The 17,104-nt window shown below is 26.5% G+C and overlaps 1 protein-coding gene across 1 annotated transcript in view; it reads left to right on the top strand.

The window, feature by feature from the left end:
• Window positions 1–16,896, top strand: part of LOC135925265 (high affinity cationic amino acid transporter 1-like) — a 65,772-nt gene extending 48,876 nt beyond the window's left edge. Inside the window, exons 10-14 of the mRNA XM_065460501.1 lie at window positions 298–400; window positions 1,913–1,978; window positions 2,141–2,316; window positions 10,799–10,965; window positions 16,175–16,896. Coding sequence (XP_065316573.1) covers window positions 298–400; window positions 1,913–1,978; window positions 2,141–2,316; window positions 10,799–10,965; window positions 16,175–16,603 — 941 coding nt within the window. The 3' untranslated portion in view covers window positions 16,604–16,896. The remainder of the gene's footprint in view (window positions 1–297; window positions 401–1,912; window positions 1,979–2,140; window positions 2,317–10,798; window positions 10,966–16,174) is intronic.
• Window positions 16,897–17,104: the final 208 nt, after the last annotated feature.

The following is a 17,104-nucleotide window of genomic DNA, read 5'->3' as shown; positions in this document are numbered from 1 at the left end:
ATTATAATATTCTAAAAATAATGAATTTGTTTATTAAAAATATTTCTTGGATATGTTGATGATAATAAGGCGTTTAATTTCTATCATTTTTAATTATTTTTGATTAAATTTAATATAAAAGTAAAATAAATTTCTTTATGATTTTAAAAATATTTTTAAATTTTCCTTATTATCTGGTTAGGAATTAATAAACAATATTCGTAATCATAAATTTTCAAATGATTTTGTTTTTAAAAAAGTTGAAAATATGGCATATGAACACTAATATAAATTAACTATTGTAAATTTATAAACTAGGAATCATGGCGATGATATTTAATTTAAAGGAACTTGTTGATATGATGTCTCTTGGTACTCTTTTAGCCTACACATTAGTCGCGGCTTGTGTCTTATTACTTAGGTATCATTCAATATGTTATATTAAATTATTAAATATTCATATTTAATTAATGTAAATTGAATACCTTTTATTTGGGGAATATGGTTAAATATTAAATTGCTAAAAAGCAATTAATCAAAATTTTATTATATAATCTTTTTTTATAAATAATTTTCAGAAACATTTTTAAAATATATTTTATTAAATAAAAAATGGAGATTAAATATCCATTATTATATAAATCTATTTTTATTATGGAAAAAAATATATTTGCTTGCTTATTACAACTCAAATTTTATTTTCAATTTTAAATTTAAAAAATATATCCTTTAAATGCATAAATTTAAAAATATATTAGGAAACTTGAATGATTATTGATTGGTGCTTTTTTTATATTTGGGTGTAGATACATATGAAAAACCTAAAAATCAATAAAGAATGAAAGGTTTCTTTGACATTTTATTTATGAGTAAATTTAGAATCGAAAAATAATCGCAAACTTGTAAGGCACATATTGCTGGCGTTATTGATTGAAATCTCTCTTTTTCAATGCTTATATTTACCTGTAAAACATTATCCTAAATTTTTTTTATAAATATTATGATTTGACCAATAGCCGACTCAACTGGCCAAATAAATAGCATTGCTGGTGATATCTATGGGAAGATCTTCATTTTTGTTTCGTATGTGTATGGGCACAATATTTTTAAAATATTTTTTGGAATAATGTTATCCACGTAATTATTATAACGATATATGACAAAAATGAACAGTTTAAAGGATATCACCAATGCAGTATTTAGTTATCGGCCGGTTTTGAGTTGGCAATCACAATATTTTTTAGGATAATATTTTACACGTAAATATAAGCATTGAAAAAAAGAAAAGATTTCGTCATTGACACCGGATATATGTACGGTACAAATTTTCAGTTATTTTTCGATTCTAAACTTTTTAAATGAAAAAGAAATCTACTTTTTTAAAAATTTTTTAAGTTTTCCACGTGTATCTTCATCCACATAGAAAACAAAAGGGCTTAATCATTCAGGCTTCCTAATATGATATTTTCATATATGCATTATATATATTCAATTTTCAAATTAAAAATTGAAATTTGTGTATATACCTATTAAGCTAGTTAATATATCCCCCCCCCCCCCTCCCCATTAATATTAGATAAAAATGGATTTATATATTAATGGATATATAAAAGCTAATTCTTATTTAATAAAAAATTGATTTTAATAAATTAAAAAAAAAGATTATATAATAAAATTTTGATTAATTGCTTTTTAGCGTTGTGTTTTTTTATTATAAAAAACACGCCACATTTTTTGAATTAAGGTGGTATTTAAAGGAAATTTATTTCTATATGTGAAAAAATAATATTGATAAATACAAAATAGTTTAAAAAGTTACCATTTGCACGATATTATTCCATTTAAAATGTATTATTAGAAATAAAAACCACAAACGCCTCAATTTAAAAGCACAAAATAATCCCTTAAGAATAATCTTACCTTTATATTATAGATATAGGCCTAATGAATCATCAATTGGTGTTTTATCGACGCCATCGCCACTTATGCCTTTAGACGAGTAAATTTATAATCTATCATCAATTTATTTTATACGCAAGCATTAATCTCAAGAAAAATATTTTATATTTTGAGAAAAATTATATATTTTACTCTCCTACAAAACCATATAAACTATTTTATCCAACCAAATTTTATAATCTTTTTAAAACAATTATTTTAGGTTCATTTTATCTAAAGAGAATTCAGAAAAATTAGATTTTAGTTCTTCACAAGACGATAATATCGATGATTTACAAAGTGGTGCAGGTAGAACATTATGGAAACGGCTTTTTTTCCCTAGGGGAAGAGCCTCTATCTCATCTTCCAAAATCGTTACATTTTTCACAACGCTTGCATGTTAGTTATTTTTACAATTTAATACTTATTTTCATAATCATAAAAATAACCTCAGCATAGTTGGCTTTGTTAAGGTATCGCAATACATTTTTTGAAACTTTAACGATAGCCCACCTACTTTTTTTGAAAAGTAGCTTTTCTCTATTTATATAATAAATATAATAATTTATGCTTTAAAATATTTATTATTAAAAACAAATTTAAAACTAAGGTCATATAAAAATACATCACGATATAAAGATATACTGCATATATATAGTGTTGTTAAACGGCTTGTTTTGAGCCGATTTTTTAAAATGGCTAACTTAATATTTTAGCCAGAAAAATTTTGCCTAAGCCCCGAGATTTCGTTTATATATGTCTAGACCTTTGTTCCTTCTATGAGCAAAATCTTCAGGCTTGCGTATATTTTTCTGGATGAAATATTGAGTTAGCCGTTTTTAAAAATCGGCTTAAAACGAGCCGTTTAACAACACTACATATATATATATTATAAATTTTTTTAAAAAACAATTAAATTAGGTAATAACAGGTAAGACTTACTTTGATGAATAGTTATCGTAATGGCTTGCTTTAAATAAAAGGCTTCATTATGATCGCCACTTGTTTGGCTTACTTTTCTCCTTAATAATTTGATAAATTTAAAGAATCCCCTACCAAAAGCACCAAGAGTATTCGAGTAAAAATTGCGTTAGCTATGTCTTAATATTTATATATTTTCAAGCCGAGCTAATTGCTGAGGCATTTCTGTTGGATCATGCTGAAGATGCAACTGAAAGACCAAGGTAGCTGATACTATCTAGCCAATTCATTGAAAGTTAATTCATTATTTAGGAGTAAGATTATTTGAATTAATGATGAGAAACGCTACATTCACATCACCTTGGTTGATTTGTGAAAGATCATTTTGGATTTTGAAATTTTTTGAAGGAGAAACCAGTTTTTCATATATGAAAGTGTTAGCATAATTTTTGTTAAAGGTTGTGTTCTCTCTAATATCTTATGACAATTTTTTTAAATTTTTCTTGGAAATAGATAAAACAGAGTTAGGGTAGAGAAATTGATTTTTCCAGAATGTTAAATTAGCAGGGTTGTTAACAATTCCAGACAAAATATTGGACAAAGATTTTGAAAAATTATTACGAGCTCCTCTTGGGGCTATGGATATAGCGAGTGGGAGATTGTGAGCAGGAATTCATTTATTTATTGGTTCACTGGGTCAATATCTTTTTGCTAAAATTAATATTGGTATTTCTGTGCCAATTACCACTATTATTATTCCTAGAAGTGAATATATTAAGAGAATTAAGTTGGACAATTATGTAATAAATATTGACCCAGGGCACCATGTGTTTTTAAAACGATGGACATAATAGATTGTATATTGGAAACTAAGTATAATGGGATTAATAAGAATAATTTTTTTCAACCAGGGCTTGATTTAAATTAAGTTATTAATAGTGGCGTAGCCAGTATTTATCCATGGGGGGGATGTTTAAAATTTTTTTTGGGGGACTTTGCCCCCAAACTCCTTTTCCTCCAGCCTTCAGCCCGCTCCCTAAAATATATTATATAATAATAATATTTTTTGTAGTTATTTTTATATCATCTTTGTTAAAGTTGGCTGAACAGGTAATATTAATCAATACCGTATTGATAATTTATGACCGAACCTCAATTTTTACGAATAAAATCTAAAATTAATTAATGAAATTGTTACATTTAAATTTAATAAATAATTTATATCAAGCAATGCTTAAATTGGTACATTTAAAATTATAATTATAAATTTATATCAAGCAATAACAGATAAATATCAAACAATAACAAGTAAACATCAAACAATAAAATAATACTTAGTAATAGGAAAATATCCTTTACTGCTTAAAATATAAATAATATTTAATATAGGATCTTTAGATCATTTTAATTGTTTTATAATATAATAACTCAATTTTTTGTGATAATTCTGTTTCCTTGATATATTTTCTTTTTATAATATTTTTCTTGTTTTTTTTGAAATAAAATTATGTTTATCCTTTTTATTTATATAGTATTAATAAATCAACCAGTTTAATATTATTGCAATAAAATAAAGTTTCAGTTTAAAAGAATAATTTAAAACATTAAAATTTGATTTTATAAATTTCTATATAAAAAAATTTTGTGTCATAAATATAAGTGTTAAATTTTAATCAGTTAAAAATATAATTGTATATTCATCTAAAATATAAAATAAAGATTTTATGAAGCCAACAGGAAATGATTAAAACATAATCAGAGTGATAGATATTGATTGAGATTCTTTGATGTAATGGAAACCCTTTATTTGTCTATGATTAGCTTAAGCTTTTGTCTATTAAAATTTTAAGGTTAAAGAGCCCAATAATACTATGATAAATGTAGAAAACATATATACATTGTATTTAATTAAAATTTTCTGCAGGATGGAGTTGAATAAACATAATTTTAACTATGAGAAGAAAATTATTACAAATAATGGGTTAACAAATAAAAATTATATAGGATATCATTGTAAAATAAATAAATTCCCTTAAGAATAGAAAATCATTTTTATATTAAATATATTTAAAACTATTAAATATATTTTAAATAAATTTTTTACAAATAAAAAATGGCCGCCAATATTTTTGAAGCGATGAAAAAATATATAATAATAAATATTTAATAATTTTAATGGCTGCCAATATATTTGAAACGATGAAGAAATATATAATGAATAAATATTTTACAATTTTAATGGCCGCTAATATATTTGAAGCGATGTAAACATCTTTTAAAAATCAATACGGTACTACAATATCAAAATATTACTACGGTATTGAATCTACAAGGATAATATCAATACGGTATTGACACTACAATGGATATTGATTTCACAATCCTACACCGGCATAAATGGAAAAATATTAATATCAAAATTATGGCCAAATTTATGATAAAAGGCGAGCATTATTCTGAAAATTTTAACAATGTTTAGTGTTCAATTGAATTAATTCAATCCATTCGGTGTAGAAAGAATATAAAATTTACCCCTCCCCCCCAACCCTCCCATTTTTTATGATCACTCAATATATCTATTCTATGTTAAAAATAATTATTTTAATTAAAATTTTGCATATAACCAAATTTTACAGAATTTTATTTATTATTAAAATACTTTAGTATAAATAATATCCCATTTATTTATGATAATACAATAAAATAAATTTCAAAATGTATAAATTTTATATTTAAAAAAAATATTATTACAATAAAATATAAGTAATTGTTGCACATAACGGTATTTAAAAAAATATAATTTAACAATTATAATTAATACAATTATATTATCAAAATATAAATAACTCTTATTGCAACTGCAATACCTTTATTAAAAATATATTACAATTAAGTTTTGCATATAAAAATTTTATGACTAAGAACTTTCTCTGAGATTTGACGAATTATCTAGAATAATCTCCCTATAAATATTTAATAGATCTAATTCATTTAAACGGTTTTCACCGGTGCTATTTCTCAAATTTTAAATTTTATTAATTATTATTCATTTATCTTTAAAACATGTAAACAAAATATAAAAATAAAAAATGAATATATATATATATTAAAAGTGAATGTATATTTTAAAAATATCGATGGCTCTAAAAAGAGCTTATAGTAAAAATGTTCCTAAAAAACAGGTATAATTATGTTTAAAAATTTCTAATTGGAGTTTTTGTTTAAGAAAAATTGATTCGCGTTTTTCGTTTGTAATGTTATAAATTTTACGTGCTAAGATTTTTTTAAAAAAATATGTTGATTGTGAGAAATTGCCATTAGTTGAAATGACTATGGGTTGAAAAATAAAGTTATTTAGTATTGAGTATTTATTAATTTTTCTATTTTCTCCGCTAGTAAGAGGGTTTGAATTAATTGATAAGACGCAGGTTGCGTCCCAAATTAGGGATTTCCCATTGAACCATGGGGTGCAGGTTAAACCGTCAGGTCTGAGACCATCTTGTAAAGAGAGGTTTATTGGTTCTAGGATTAGGTATTTTAGCTTTATTAAGAGCGTTGTGGATGATTTTATTTATAGCTTTATGCCGGAGGTGGCGACCTTGGCTGCGGGAGCAGTTTAGGCCGTGTCTTGCGTTTGGTTGAACGGGTAGGTTGCAAAGGTGGCAAGTGTGTGAATGTGTAAGCGAGCATCCAAGTCTAAATCCTATGGTAACTCTCAGTTGGTCATTGGTTAAGAGATTATCAAGGGTTAGGCTTGGAAGTGCCTCGAGCCATTCATGCCCGCCTTATTTAATGTTTAGTTGAAGAAGTTGTATATCGCTGATATCGGAAGGGTTAAGACTATTTTGTAGTTTACTTATAAGGGGTTCCAAGATTGATTTATTAGAAATTTCGATTGGGAATGTTTGACCGTCTGGGGTTAGTAGATTCCATCTTTCGATTGCTACTGTTAAGAGATAGATGGTCATTGGGGGTTATGAAAGATGAGATCGCGGAATTGAGCGAAAGGCGATTATAGATAGAGATAGGGAGAGTAATTCTAAGGGGATCAGGTCGATACCACCAAGTTTAGCGGGTAATTGAGCAAGGTGCCAATTAAAGTCTGATAATGGAAGATTAAGGATCCTTTCCATAAAGGTCTTTAAGCGAATATTATGTTGGGTGAAAAATCTTGAGGAGGTGAATGAGAAGGATGAGTGGAAGAGGTGCGAGATTTTAGGTAAATATAGGCACTTTTTAATAGATAAAAAAGTTGGTGCGATGGGATATGATTGATGAACTTTTCCAAATTTTGCATCTCGGAGAAGATTTTATCGATAGTTTTTTCCGAAATTTATTATTAAGTAGTGGGGAGCCCAAGAGTTGGATATCTTCAATTTCGATAATATTGTAATCTTTAAATGAGTCTAGGGGAATCTCGGGGTTGAGTATGCAGATTTCTGTTTTGGTTTTGTTTAATTATAGGCCTATTTTGGGGCATTCTCTTTCGAGGTGGTAGAGGGCTTTGCTTATTTGATGTTGGTTACCGCAGAGTATGCCATCGTCTAGGTACCATAGATTAAGGTCTAGATCAAAATCAGATTTGAGATCTTTCATCATATTATGGATGGCTAAGCAGAAAAGTATAGGGCCAAGGGGGTCGCCCTGTTGAACACCCTCTTCGGAGTATATAACGCAACCATTGAAAATGAGGGGAGTGCTATTGGTATAGCAAATGTCAACGATGCGCGAGTATTGGGGGAAATTGTCGTAAAAGGATTCGAGTGCCGAGGAACGAGATACAGTACTGAAGGCGTTCTTAAAATCAATTTTGCAAAGAACGGAGTTTATAGGTGGATGTTGTAGGTAGATTTGAAGACATTGAAAGGCTATATCTACCCTCCTTTTGTTCCGCAGCCTAATTGGTAATTGCCAAGCAGGGAATGAGTATCGGTTTTTATTTTTTTTGCGATAATTTTAGTAATCAGGCGTCTGAAGAAAGAACCGATAACAATTGGGCGGATACCTCCTTTAGGTTTTTCAAATGCAATCAAGTTAGCTCCAAATATTATTTGATGAGCTAATGTGGGTATATATCTAGTGATTATATTATTGAGGAAGGTTGTAAGTGAGTTAAAAAAAAACTATTTGAATTGGGAGATTTTAGGAATGTTTGGAAGTAAGAAGGTCTATAGCCATCAGGACCTGCTGCTGAAAATTTATTAAATTTGCTTATAGTGTCGCGTACATCTTGATTTGATATTATGAGAGGACGGATATTGGAGGGTTTGGTAAGCTAGTATAAGAAGCTCGTGGATGAAGAGATTTTAGGTTTTCAAGGGTCGCATCATTAGATGTGGGTAGTTTTGTTTGTGAGGAGATATTTTTAGGCACCACACACGTCGCCTTCATTTATTTTTTTGGAGATTTTGTTACAGGTTTTATTGAAACTTTCATTAGGATTATTGGGATATTTGATGTGTTCTAGAAGTGTTAAGTTATCCATATTTTTAAGTCTGTCTTTTATAAGGTTAGGTAGTGAAATAGAATTTTTATCTTTTGGGATTGAGAGACATTTAAAAGGGAAAGTGAAGAGATTATTTCAATGATTTGTGTTTGACAAATCTAAGTTAATATTATCAAATAATTTGGTGAGATGGTCTGTGATATGGTAGTTAATACTAGTTGGGATGTACTTAATTGTTGGTGTTTTATTAATAAAGATAAATTCTTCAGTGATTTGTTATTTACTTGTATGTGTTTGGTATTGATTGGGGGTTCTATAAGTTTTTTGCAAAGTGTGTTAGAGCCTGAGCAAGGGAGGGTTGTAGGGCCATGTTTGTAAAGATGGTCATCTTTTTTTTATATTTATTAGTTTGTGACAAGTTGGACAGATTCCTTTCATGGTAATGATGATAGGAAGGTTTGATATTTAGGATATTTGTTTATTTAAGTCAGCAACAGAATTTTGCCTTTATATATGTGGCCTTCTCTTTAAAGTCATAATTTTATAACTCCTTCTTGTGTTGTTAAATATATAGGGTGATTGTATTTAGCATATCATGAGATAAGATTTCTATCAGGCGAAGTATTCAGTTAATATATTAATTACATTATAAATAAAAATAATATTGTATCTTCCTAATGTATTTAAAATTTAAGGAGACTATATAGTGTAATGTTATTTTTTTGCTCACGAGAGTCAAACACAAGCCTACCGTTCAAAATCGTATGTTTTAAACATGCGCCAACTTGAATATAATTAAATTTAAAATATTAATTATATATATATTAATTAATAATTGATATTTTTTAAATTCTTCTGTTTATTGCCATACTAGCTGATGGGGTTGAAGGGTAATTATTTAGTTTGTGTGTATGGTACTAAATAAACTTTATTAATAAATTTTATATAAATATTAAAATTTAGGAGAGAAAGAGGTAAAATTGTTGCAATGTATACCATGAGCATGTATTAGAAATATCAAAATTTAAATTTGTGATGGAAATCATATTGGATAAAATTTAAAATAGAGATGCTTTAAGATTTTTCAATTTTAAATATGGTTTATACTGAAATTTTTTTTTTATAGACATAGCCAGAGGTCTCATCAAAAAACCATCTCATGCAACTTTCATAAAATTTTGCCATTTATTTGTAATTTAATAAAAATGTCTTAAATGAATAAAATTTAGATTTGTGATAAAAATCATATTGTGAAAAATATAAAAAAGAAATGCTTGAAAATTTTTTAATTTTAAATATGAGCTAGACATTGGCCTGAAAATTATTTTTTGTAAAACAAAATTTTGAGGCCAATGTCTAACCCATATTTAAAATTCAAAAATTTTGAAGAATCTCTATTTTTAATTTTACCCAATATGATTCCTATCACAAATTTAAATTTTGATATTTCTAATACCCTTAATGCTCACGAGTTATATTGCAACAATTTTACCTCCTTTTCTCCTAAATTTTAATATAAAGCATATTTAGTACAATATACACAAACTAACTAATTACCCCTCAACCCTGTCATTCTTAACGGGTTATTAGCTAGTTAGAATATAAACACGTATTATCTCATTATAGTTTTTGGACATCATCCAAGAAAATGTAGTATTTTTCTATAGTCATGGACCAATTTCTTCTGTTTTTTTCTATAAATTTCTAATCTATTGAAAAATCAGTTCTGAAAACACATATATTACTTTGAACATTCGGGTCTAATTTTTTAAGCCCGGCCTGAACCCAAATTTTTTTAAAAAAGTTTGATGGCCTGTTCCGAAGTTTCTATAAATAAAATCAAATATTTTTTCTTTTACATAAAAAATTCAACTTAGCTCGACCCGGCCCCCAGTCTGAGCACGATTTTTTTTAAAAAATAGGCCCGACCCGGGCCTACTTTAGTAGATCTCTAAAATATATATTGTAATTTTTACTTTTCGATATGGAATCTTTTTGTAATTTATGTTAAGTTAAATATTTATTTTAATAAAATAATGTGGTAAAAATTTTTTAATAGCACTAGGAATAAATTTTTTTTTCATAAACAGGGACATATTGTTATTTTTAATGTCCCTCTATGACATAAAGAAATGGCTAAACAGGCATATGGCAATTCTAACCTAGTAATACCTTTTAATATAGAAAAAATATAGTTTGACAGCGTTTAAAATGAACGGAGACAGCTTTTGTCATGTTTTATACTATATACTCCTATTTGCAGCCAGTCAGGCTTGGCTAAGAATGAATAAAAATTTTGGATCGGGCTTAAAAATGAATAAAAGCTACGGGATGGGCTCAGACAAAAGAATTTGCAGTGCTCTACTCTTACTGAAATTTTTAAAAAAATTATAAATTATATATAAAATAAAATATATAGCAAACGAATTTTTATAACGATAATATAAATTTCTTGCATCTTTAAATTATAATAAATAATAATTTTTGCATTATTTTAATCACTTAAAAAATTAGGTCTATCTATTACAATATTTTGTATCATCATGTCGAAAGCAGAGAAACACGTATTTGATTCGCAGCCCGTGGCTATCATCCCCTTAGCTATTCTTGGAGTCATCATCCTCATGTCCTTTTATATTATTTTCATGCAACCTCAAAACCAAATGAAACTTAATTTTAAAGTATTCTTTTCCTCATTTAAATTTTATCATATTTAATAAAATTATTCAACGACAAAATTACAATTTTTTTCAGCTTTATATTTTATTTGGTAATTACCAGAGTTGTTAAAAGATACTTTTCAAGGATCTAGATACATTTAGAGGTCTGTACGGGCTGTCTAGTAGGAGCTAGGGTTCGGACATAAGAGACTTTATTTTCGAGTCGGGTTGTAAGAGGTGTTCGGACCGATGTATATACATAAATATCCTAAATAATCATTTTAAATTCATATTGTCAATTAGAATAACATGTCATTTTTAATTATTATTTTACATAACATCCGTTTACCAAACTATTTTTTTAATTTCGATTTTATTTCAACTTTTTTTAATATTTAAACTGAAAAGGTATATGTTTCCAAATTAAATAGTATGCAACTTAATTAGGGCTGTGCCGATCTATATATTTTTCACCGATCTGATCCTATATTTTCTGATATTGTTTCAAAATCGATCCGATGCCATACCAATATTTATATTGATTTTTCACCACCCCCTTTGAACCAAATGTAATTAAGAAATCAATATTTTTTATGTAAAAATATAATTATGCATTTAATTTAATTTTTTTATTTTTATAATAATTAAAAAAAGATACTGATATTGGGAGTATTTTTTTTTTTAATTATTCGACTTTTTTATTATTTTTTAAAAAACATTATATAATTTACAGAGGATTAAAAAATATATATTAAAATGGATACTATAAAAAAAATATATATATTTAAAAAAAAGGTGGGTATATATCATCCAAGAGAAGAGTGAATGCTTAAAAAATTAGGTAAAATCCTTCATTGGGGTCCCCTGAGATCTGTCTCATTTTTTTTCCTATGATTTTGATGAAATTGAGGGCCTCGCCAAACATGCCTAGGGTATGAATTATTCGAATAAAACGAATTATTCTTAATATTTAATAAATTTTTTTAAAAAAATAAATCTAACATTTGTCATTTCTATTTGATAACCTGCCAATCTGACAGGTGATGTGTTTATAAAAAGACCAGCAAAAATTTTAATTTTCTGTATTTTTTCAAAATTAATTATATTAAAAATTACACAAACCAAAAGTATATAAAAATATATACAAACCAAAGGTATATAAAAATATATTATATCTTTATAATAAAATATTGTTAGCTAGCCTAATTATGTTAGAGGAGAATGATTCTGATGAAATAGTTATGGTTGATGTTGACAAAATTTCTTCACAAAAAAGAGCGATTATATGGGATCAATATAAACTCATTGGTGAAAAGGCTGCTTGCAATCATTGCAAGAGCATTATTAAATGCAAAGGCAAAACAACATTACCTCTTATTAATCATTATAATAGGTTTCATTCACATCTCTGTAAAAACAGTAATAAAATTGACACTTTTTTAAAGCCTATATCACCTTTTTCTTTATCTAAAAAATAATTATAAAGATAACTTACTAAAATTATTTATTAATAATAATTTATCTTTTAAAATTATTAATTCACTGATTTTAAAAATTTTATAAATGATCTTGATTCTTCTATAAAATCAATATGCTCAATACTCTTAAATTGCATATGTATAATACATTTGCAGAAAAAGAACAGTTGGTAAAGGATTTATATCCAAAAATAAAAGTCAGATTAATTTTTCATCTGAGATTTGGACTAGCCCAACTCAGGTTCCTTTTTTAGGGTTAACAGCCCATTTTATTGATGATAATTTTAAAATAAATAACATAATTTTGGATGTTGCTCTAATAAATGAACAACGTTCAGGTGAAAACATATTTAAAGCCTTTATTAAAATGATTAAAAATTATAATTTGTAGAATAAAATTTTTTATTAGTATTCGATTCGTCTAAACAAATCGAATAATTTACTATTTGAATTCGTACGAATAATATAATCTACTATTTGTATTCGATTCGAATAATTTTCGAATAATTGAAATGAATTTTCTTAATAAAATAAATCATACTCAAATATATTGACAAATTTTTTTATTGCAAATTTGATTTCAAACAGAAAAAATTATAATAATCCGATGACAAATAAATATAATCAAGTTATAAACAAAATTAAAATATTATATTATTCATTTAATTTATAATTTTAAGCCAATTTTTAAGGCAGGGTTTTTATTATATTTTCTTCTTTATACGACATGCGGTTTTTTGACAACAAATTAGTGCCAACTGAGAAAAGTCTTTCACACGCAGTTGATGTTCCTTGTATAGATAAATAATCTCTTGCCATTTTTGAGAGTATGGGGATCCTATGTGCATTTATCTTCCACCACATTAATGGATCAGTATCACTCTTTGATCTTGGTTCACTCAGGTAAAAATTGATTTCACATAATTTTGTTTAAAAACAATGTCAAGCCTGTTTTGTTGACTTTCATCCTTATTTTGGCAGTTGTAATTATCAGCATCAGCAGCTTATAAAATAAAATGATATGTATTTAAATGGGGGTAAATTAAATACCTGTATATCTGCTGTAAATCTCTTTAAACTTGTCTGTTAACCTGGATATATCAATATCATAATCTCTTGATCAAGAGATATTGATTTAAAATATTATTTTGAGCCTGGGATCCAATATTGTAGCTATTATTGCATCATCTGCAGTTAAATTATAATAGCCCAACAATTTATCACATGCCACTTCGAAATCATTGTTAGAGGTTTTATGGAAACAAGGTTTCTCATTTTTTAAGTGTTCAAGAATTAGAATATAATAGGGTATAACCAAATTATAAGTAGGATAATTTTCCCCACAAACCATATTTGTAGTCTCATACAAAGGCAATAGGATAGATTTAATTTTTACAAGATCGTCCCATTCCTCCTGTATGTTATGTTAATAAAGTATTATTTACCTATTTATAAATTTTAGTTTACCTCTGATAATTGTTTTTCTTGAAGAATTATAATATTAGTTATAACTTCATTAACTAATTTTTTATAGCAAGCTTTAACAATAAGCCCCTTTCAATCATTTGGTTGGTGCTATTCCACCTTATTTCACAATCCAATTTGGGTTTTAAAAAATGTATAGGAGGATGTAGTGAACTACATATATTTTTTAATAAATTTAATTTTTTAGGAGAATTACGTATCATCCTAATAATGTTTCGTAGTTTTAAAATTGATGGATTTAAAATTTTTAAAATTTCTTTGGATATTAAATTAATAACATGAGCAAAGCATCGAATGTGCCCTATTTTTATTGATGGATATTTTAAAGAAAATGTATCAATAAATGTTTTATTATTAGTAGCATTATCTAGAGTTATATAAAAATTTTTATTCTCCAAATTATAATTTTTAATTATTTTAATAAAGGCTTTAAATATGTTTTCACCTGAACGTTGTTCATTTATTGGAGCAACATCCAAAATTATGTTATTTATTTTAAAATTATCATCAATAAAATGGGCTGTTAACCCTAAAAAAGGAACCTGAGTTGGGCTAGTCCAAATATCAGATGAAAAATTAATCTGACTTTTATTTTTGGATATTATATCCTTTACCTACTGTTCTTTTTCTGCAAATGTATTATACATATGCAATTTAAGAGTATTGGAACATATTGATTTTATAGAAGAATCAAGATCATTTATAAAATTTTTAAAATCAGTGAATTAATAATTTTAAAAGATAAATTATTATTAATAAATAATTTTAGTAAGTTATCTTTATAATTATTTTTTAGATAAAGAAAAAGGTGATATAGGCTTTAAAAAAGTGTCAATTTTATTACTGTTTTTACAGAGATGTGAATGAAACCTATTATAATGATTAATAAGAGGTGATGTTGTTTTGCCTTTGCATTTAATAATGCTCTTGCAATGATTGCAAGCAGACTTTTCACCATTGAGTTGATATTGATCCCATATAATCGCTTTTTTTTGTGAAGAAATTTTTTCAACATCAACCATAACTACATCAGAATCATTCTCCTCTAACATAATTAGACTAGCTAACAATATTTTATTATAAAGATATAATATATTTTTATATACCTTTGGTTTGTATATATTTTTATATACTTTTGGTTTGTGTAATTTTTAATATAATTAATTTTGAAAAAATACGGAAAATTAAAATGTTTGCTAGTCTTTTTATAAACACATCACCTGTCAGATTGGCAGGTTATCAAATAGAAATGACAAATGTTAGATTTATTTTTTAAAAAAGCAATTTATTAAATATTACGAATAATTCGTTTTATTCGAATCGAATAAATGATTATTCGTATTCGGATAAAACAAATAATTTATTATTCGTATTCGTTTCTAATCGAATCGTATATTCGAATTTTTTTGAATAGGCCTACTATTTAGTAATGTTTTTTTTTGCTAAAAACATTTTTTATATGGTGTAGACGTTAATATTTAAAAATTCTCTTTTTACAGCTTTAATCAGGCGGAATATCTTAACCTTGTTACCCATACCAATTTTAAGGTGATCTATTATACAGATCATTATTGCGTGACTTCCAGTTGAGCTACTTCCTATAAATTTTATTTCTATGACTTTAAGGAACACGTATGCATAATTATAATTATGAGCCTATATATATATTTAGCTAATAGCTAAATGAACTAGAAGGTGATTTTTATAAATTTTGAGTTAAACAGTTTTAAACCAGGAAAGTTTTTCAAAAGATAAACAGAGGTTTAAAAATACATCTTCACACCAAATTTAAGGTCTTTATACTTAACAACATTTAAAAAGTTATTCTTGTCACATTGTTACCCCATCATTTTACCCCGGTCTCCCCTACCCACGGTAGGTTATTTTTTTCTATGTTATTTTTGAAAACTAATCATTTAAATATTCCCCATAAAATATAAAACAATTTAAGTAACTAAAGCTACTAGTTTAATGCACTTTATTTTGTCGACCAAAAATATAGTTTAGAGCATATAACTCTACATTTTTATAAAAATATTTTAAGTATTATACATTTCAAAAATATTTTTACAACTAGATTTTTTTAAAATAATTCAATAAATTAATAAAAAATGATGAGGAAATTTTATTTTTTTTACTTTTATCAAGAATTTCCTTTGTGAACAGTAAGCACTGTGTTTAAAATAAAGTTTGAGAAAAGGGCCTTAAATAATATGATATCTGTGTGCAGGGTAGCATTATACACATTTTTTTATTTATTACATTAGGTTCCTTTGGTCCCTTTACTGCCTTTCTTGAGCATTTTCATAAACCTTTACCTCATGATGAAACTGGGTGTCAACACTTGGATTCGATTTGCGGTGTGGATGACTGCAGGCCTCCTCATATACTTTCTATATGGCATTCGACACAGTTCGGAGCGGGACATGACATCCATGTTATTATTTGACGACTCCATTAAAAGGCGGGACTACCCCAGCTCTGACACGAATAATAATGGTAATAGCGGCAGTCGTAAAGAAAAGATAAAAATGTTAGCTCATCTTAAGAGACTGAATACCGAACATGACAATGACGGGGTCTACGAGCTCGAGACTGGCACTCTAGATACGATTAAAGTGCCACCCAAACAAGTCGGCAGAGTTGAAACACAGTTGACACTTGTTCCTTCTGAACTAGACATTAAAAATTTATAAACTACCCACACTATGTTTTTATTCTGTCATTAATAACTTACTGTATATTTGTGTACAGGTATGATATTTTGCTTATAACAACAATTTTTAATCAAAATACAAAATTGTATCTTTATCATGCAAATTTATCTGTTTTTTAAATACTATTTTGTGAAAGCTTCCATTTATATTATAATTGTATAAATAATCCGATAACAATTTATATTATATGTATATTTCTAACATTTAAAAACTCAATTATGTATAAAAATCAGTCTCAGCGACATTTATTAATTTCTTATACTCATACACATATTTATAAAAGATTGACTTGTGCTTATAACTATTTTTGTTTGCATTTACATGCCAGGTACTCGATATAATTATTTTGACTAGCCTTTCATATAGATTTTTTTTATTTATTCAGTAAATTTATATAAATCATATTTTTTTTGTCCATAATATATTAATAAATTATATGAATTATTGTTTTTATAAAAATTGTAAATTAAAATTTTATTA

The sequence above is a fragment of the Gordionus sp. m RMFG-2023 genome, chromosome 2, assembly GCF_954871325.1.
Source record: "Gordionus sp. m RMFG-2023 chromosome 2, tfGorSpeb1-WG-v2, whole genome shotgun sequence".
Classification (NCBI taxonomy): domain Eukaryota; kingdom Metazoa; phylum Nematomorpha; class Gordioida; order Chordodea; family Parachordodidae; genus Gordionus; species Gordionus sp. m RMFG-2023.
Note: the sequence above shows the minus strand (reverse complement) of the source record. Positions and strands in the feature narration are given on the sequence as shown.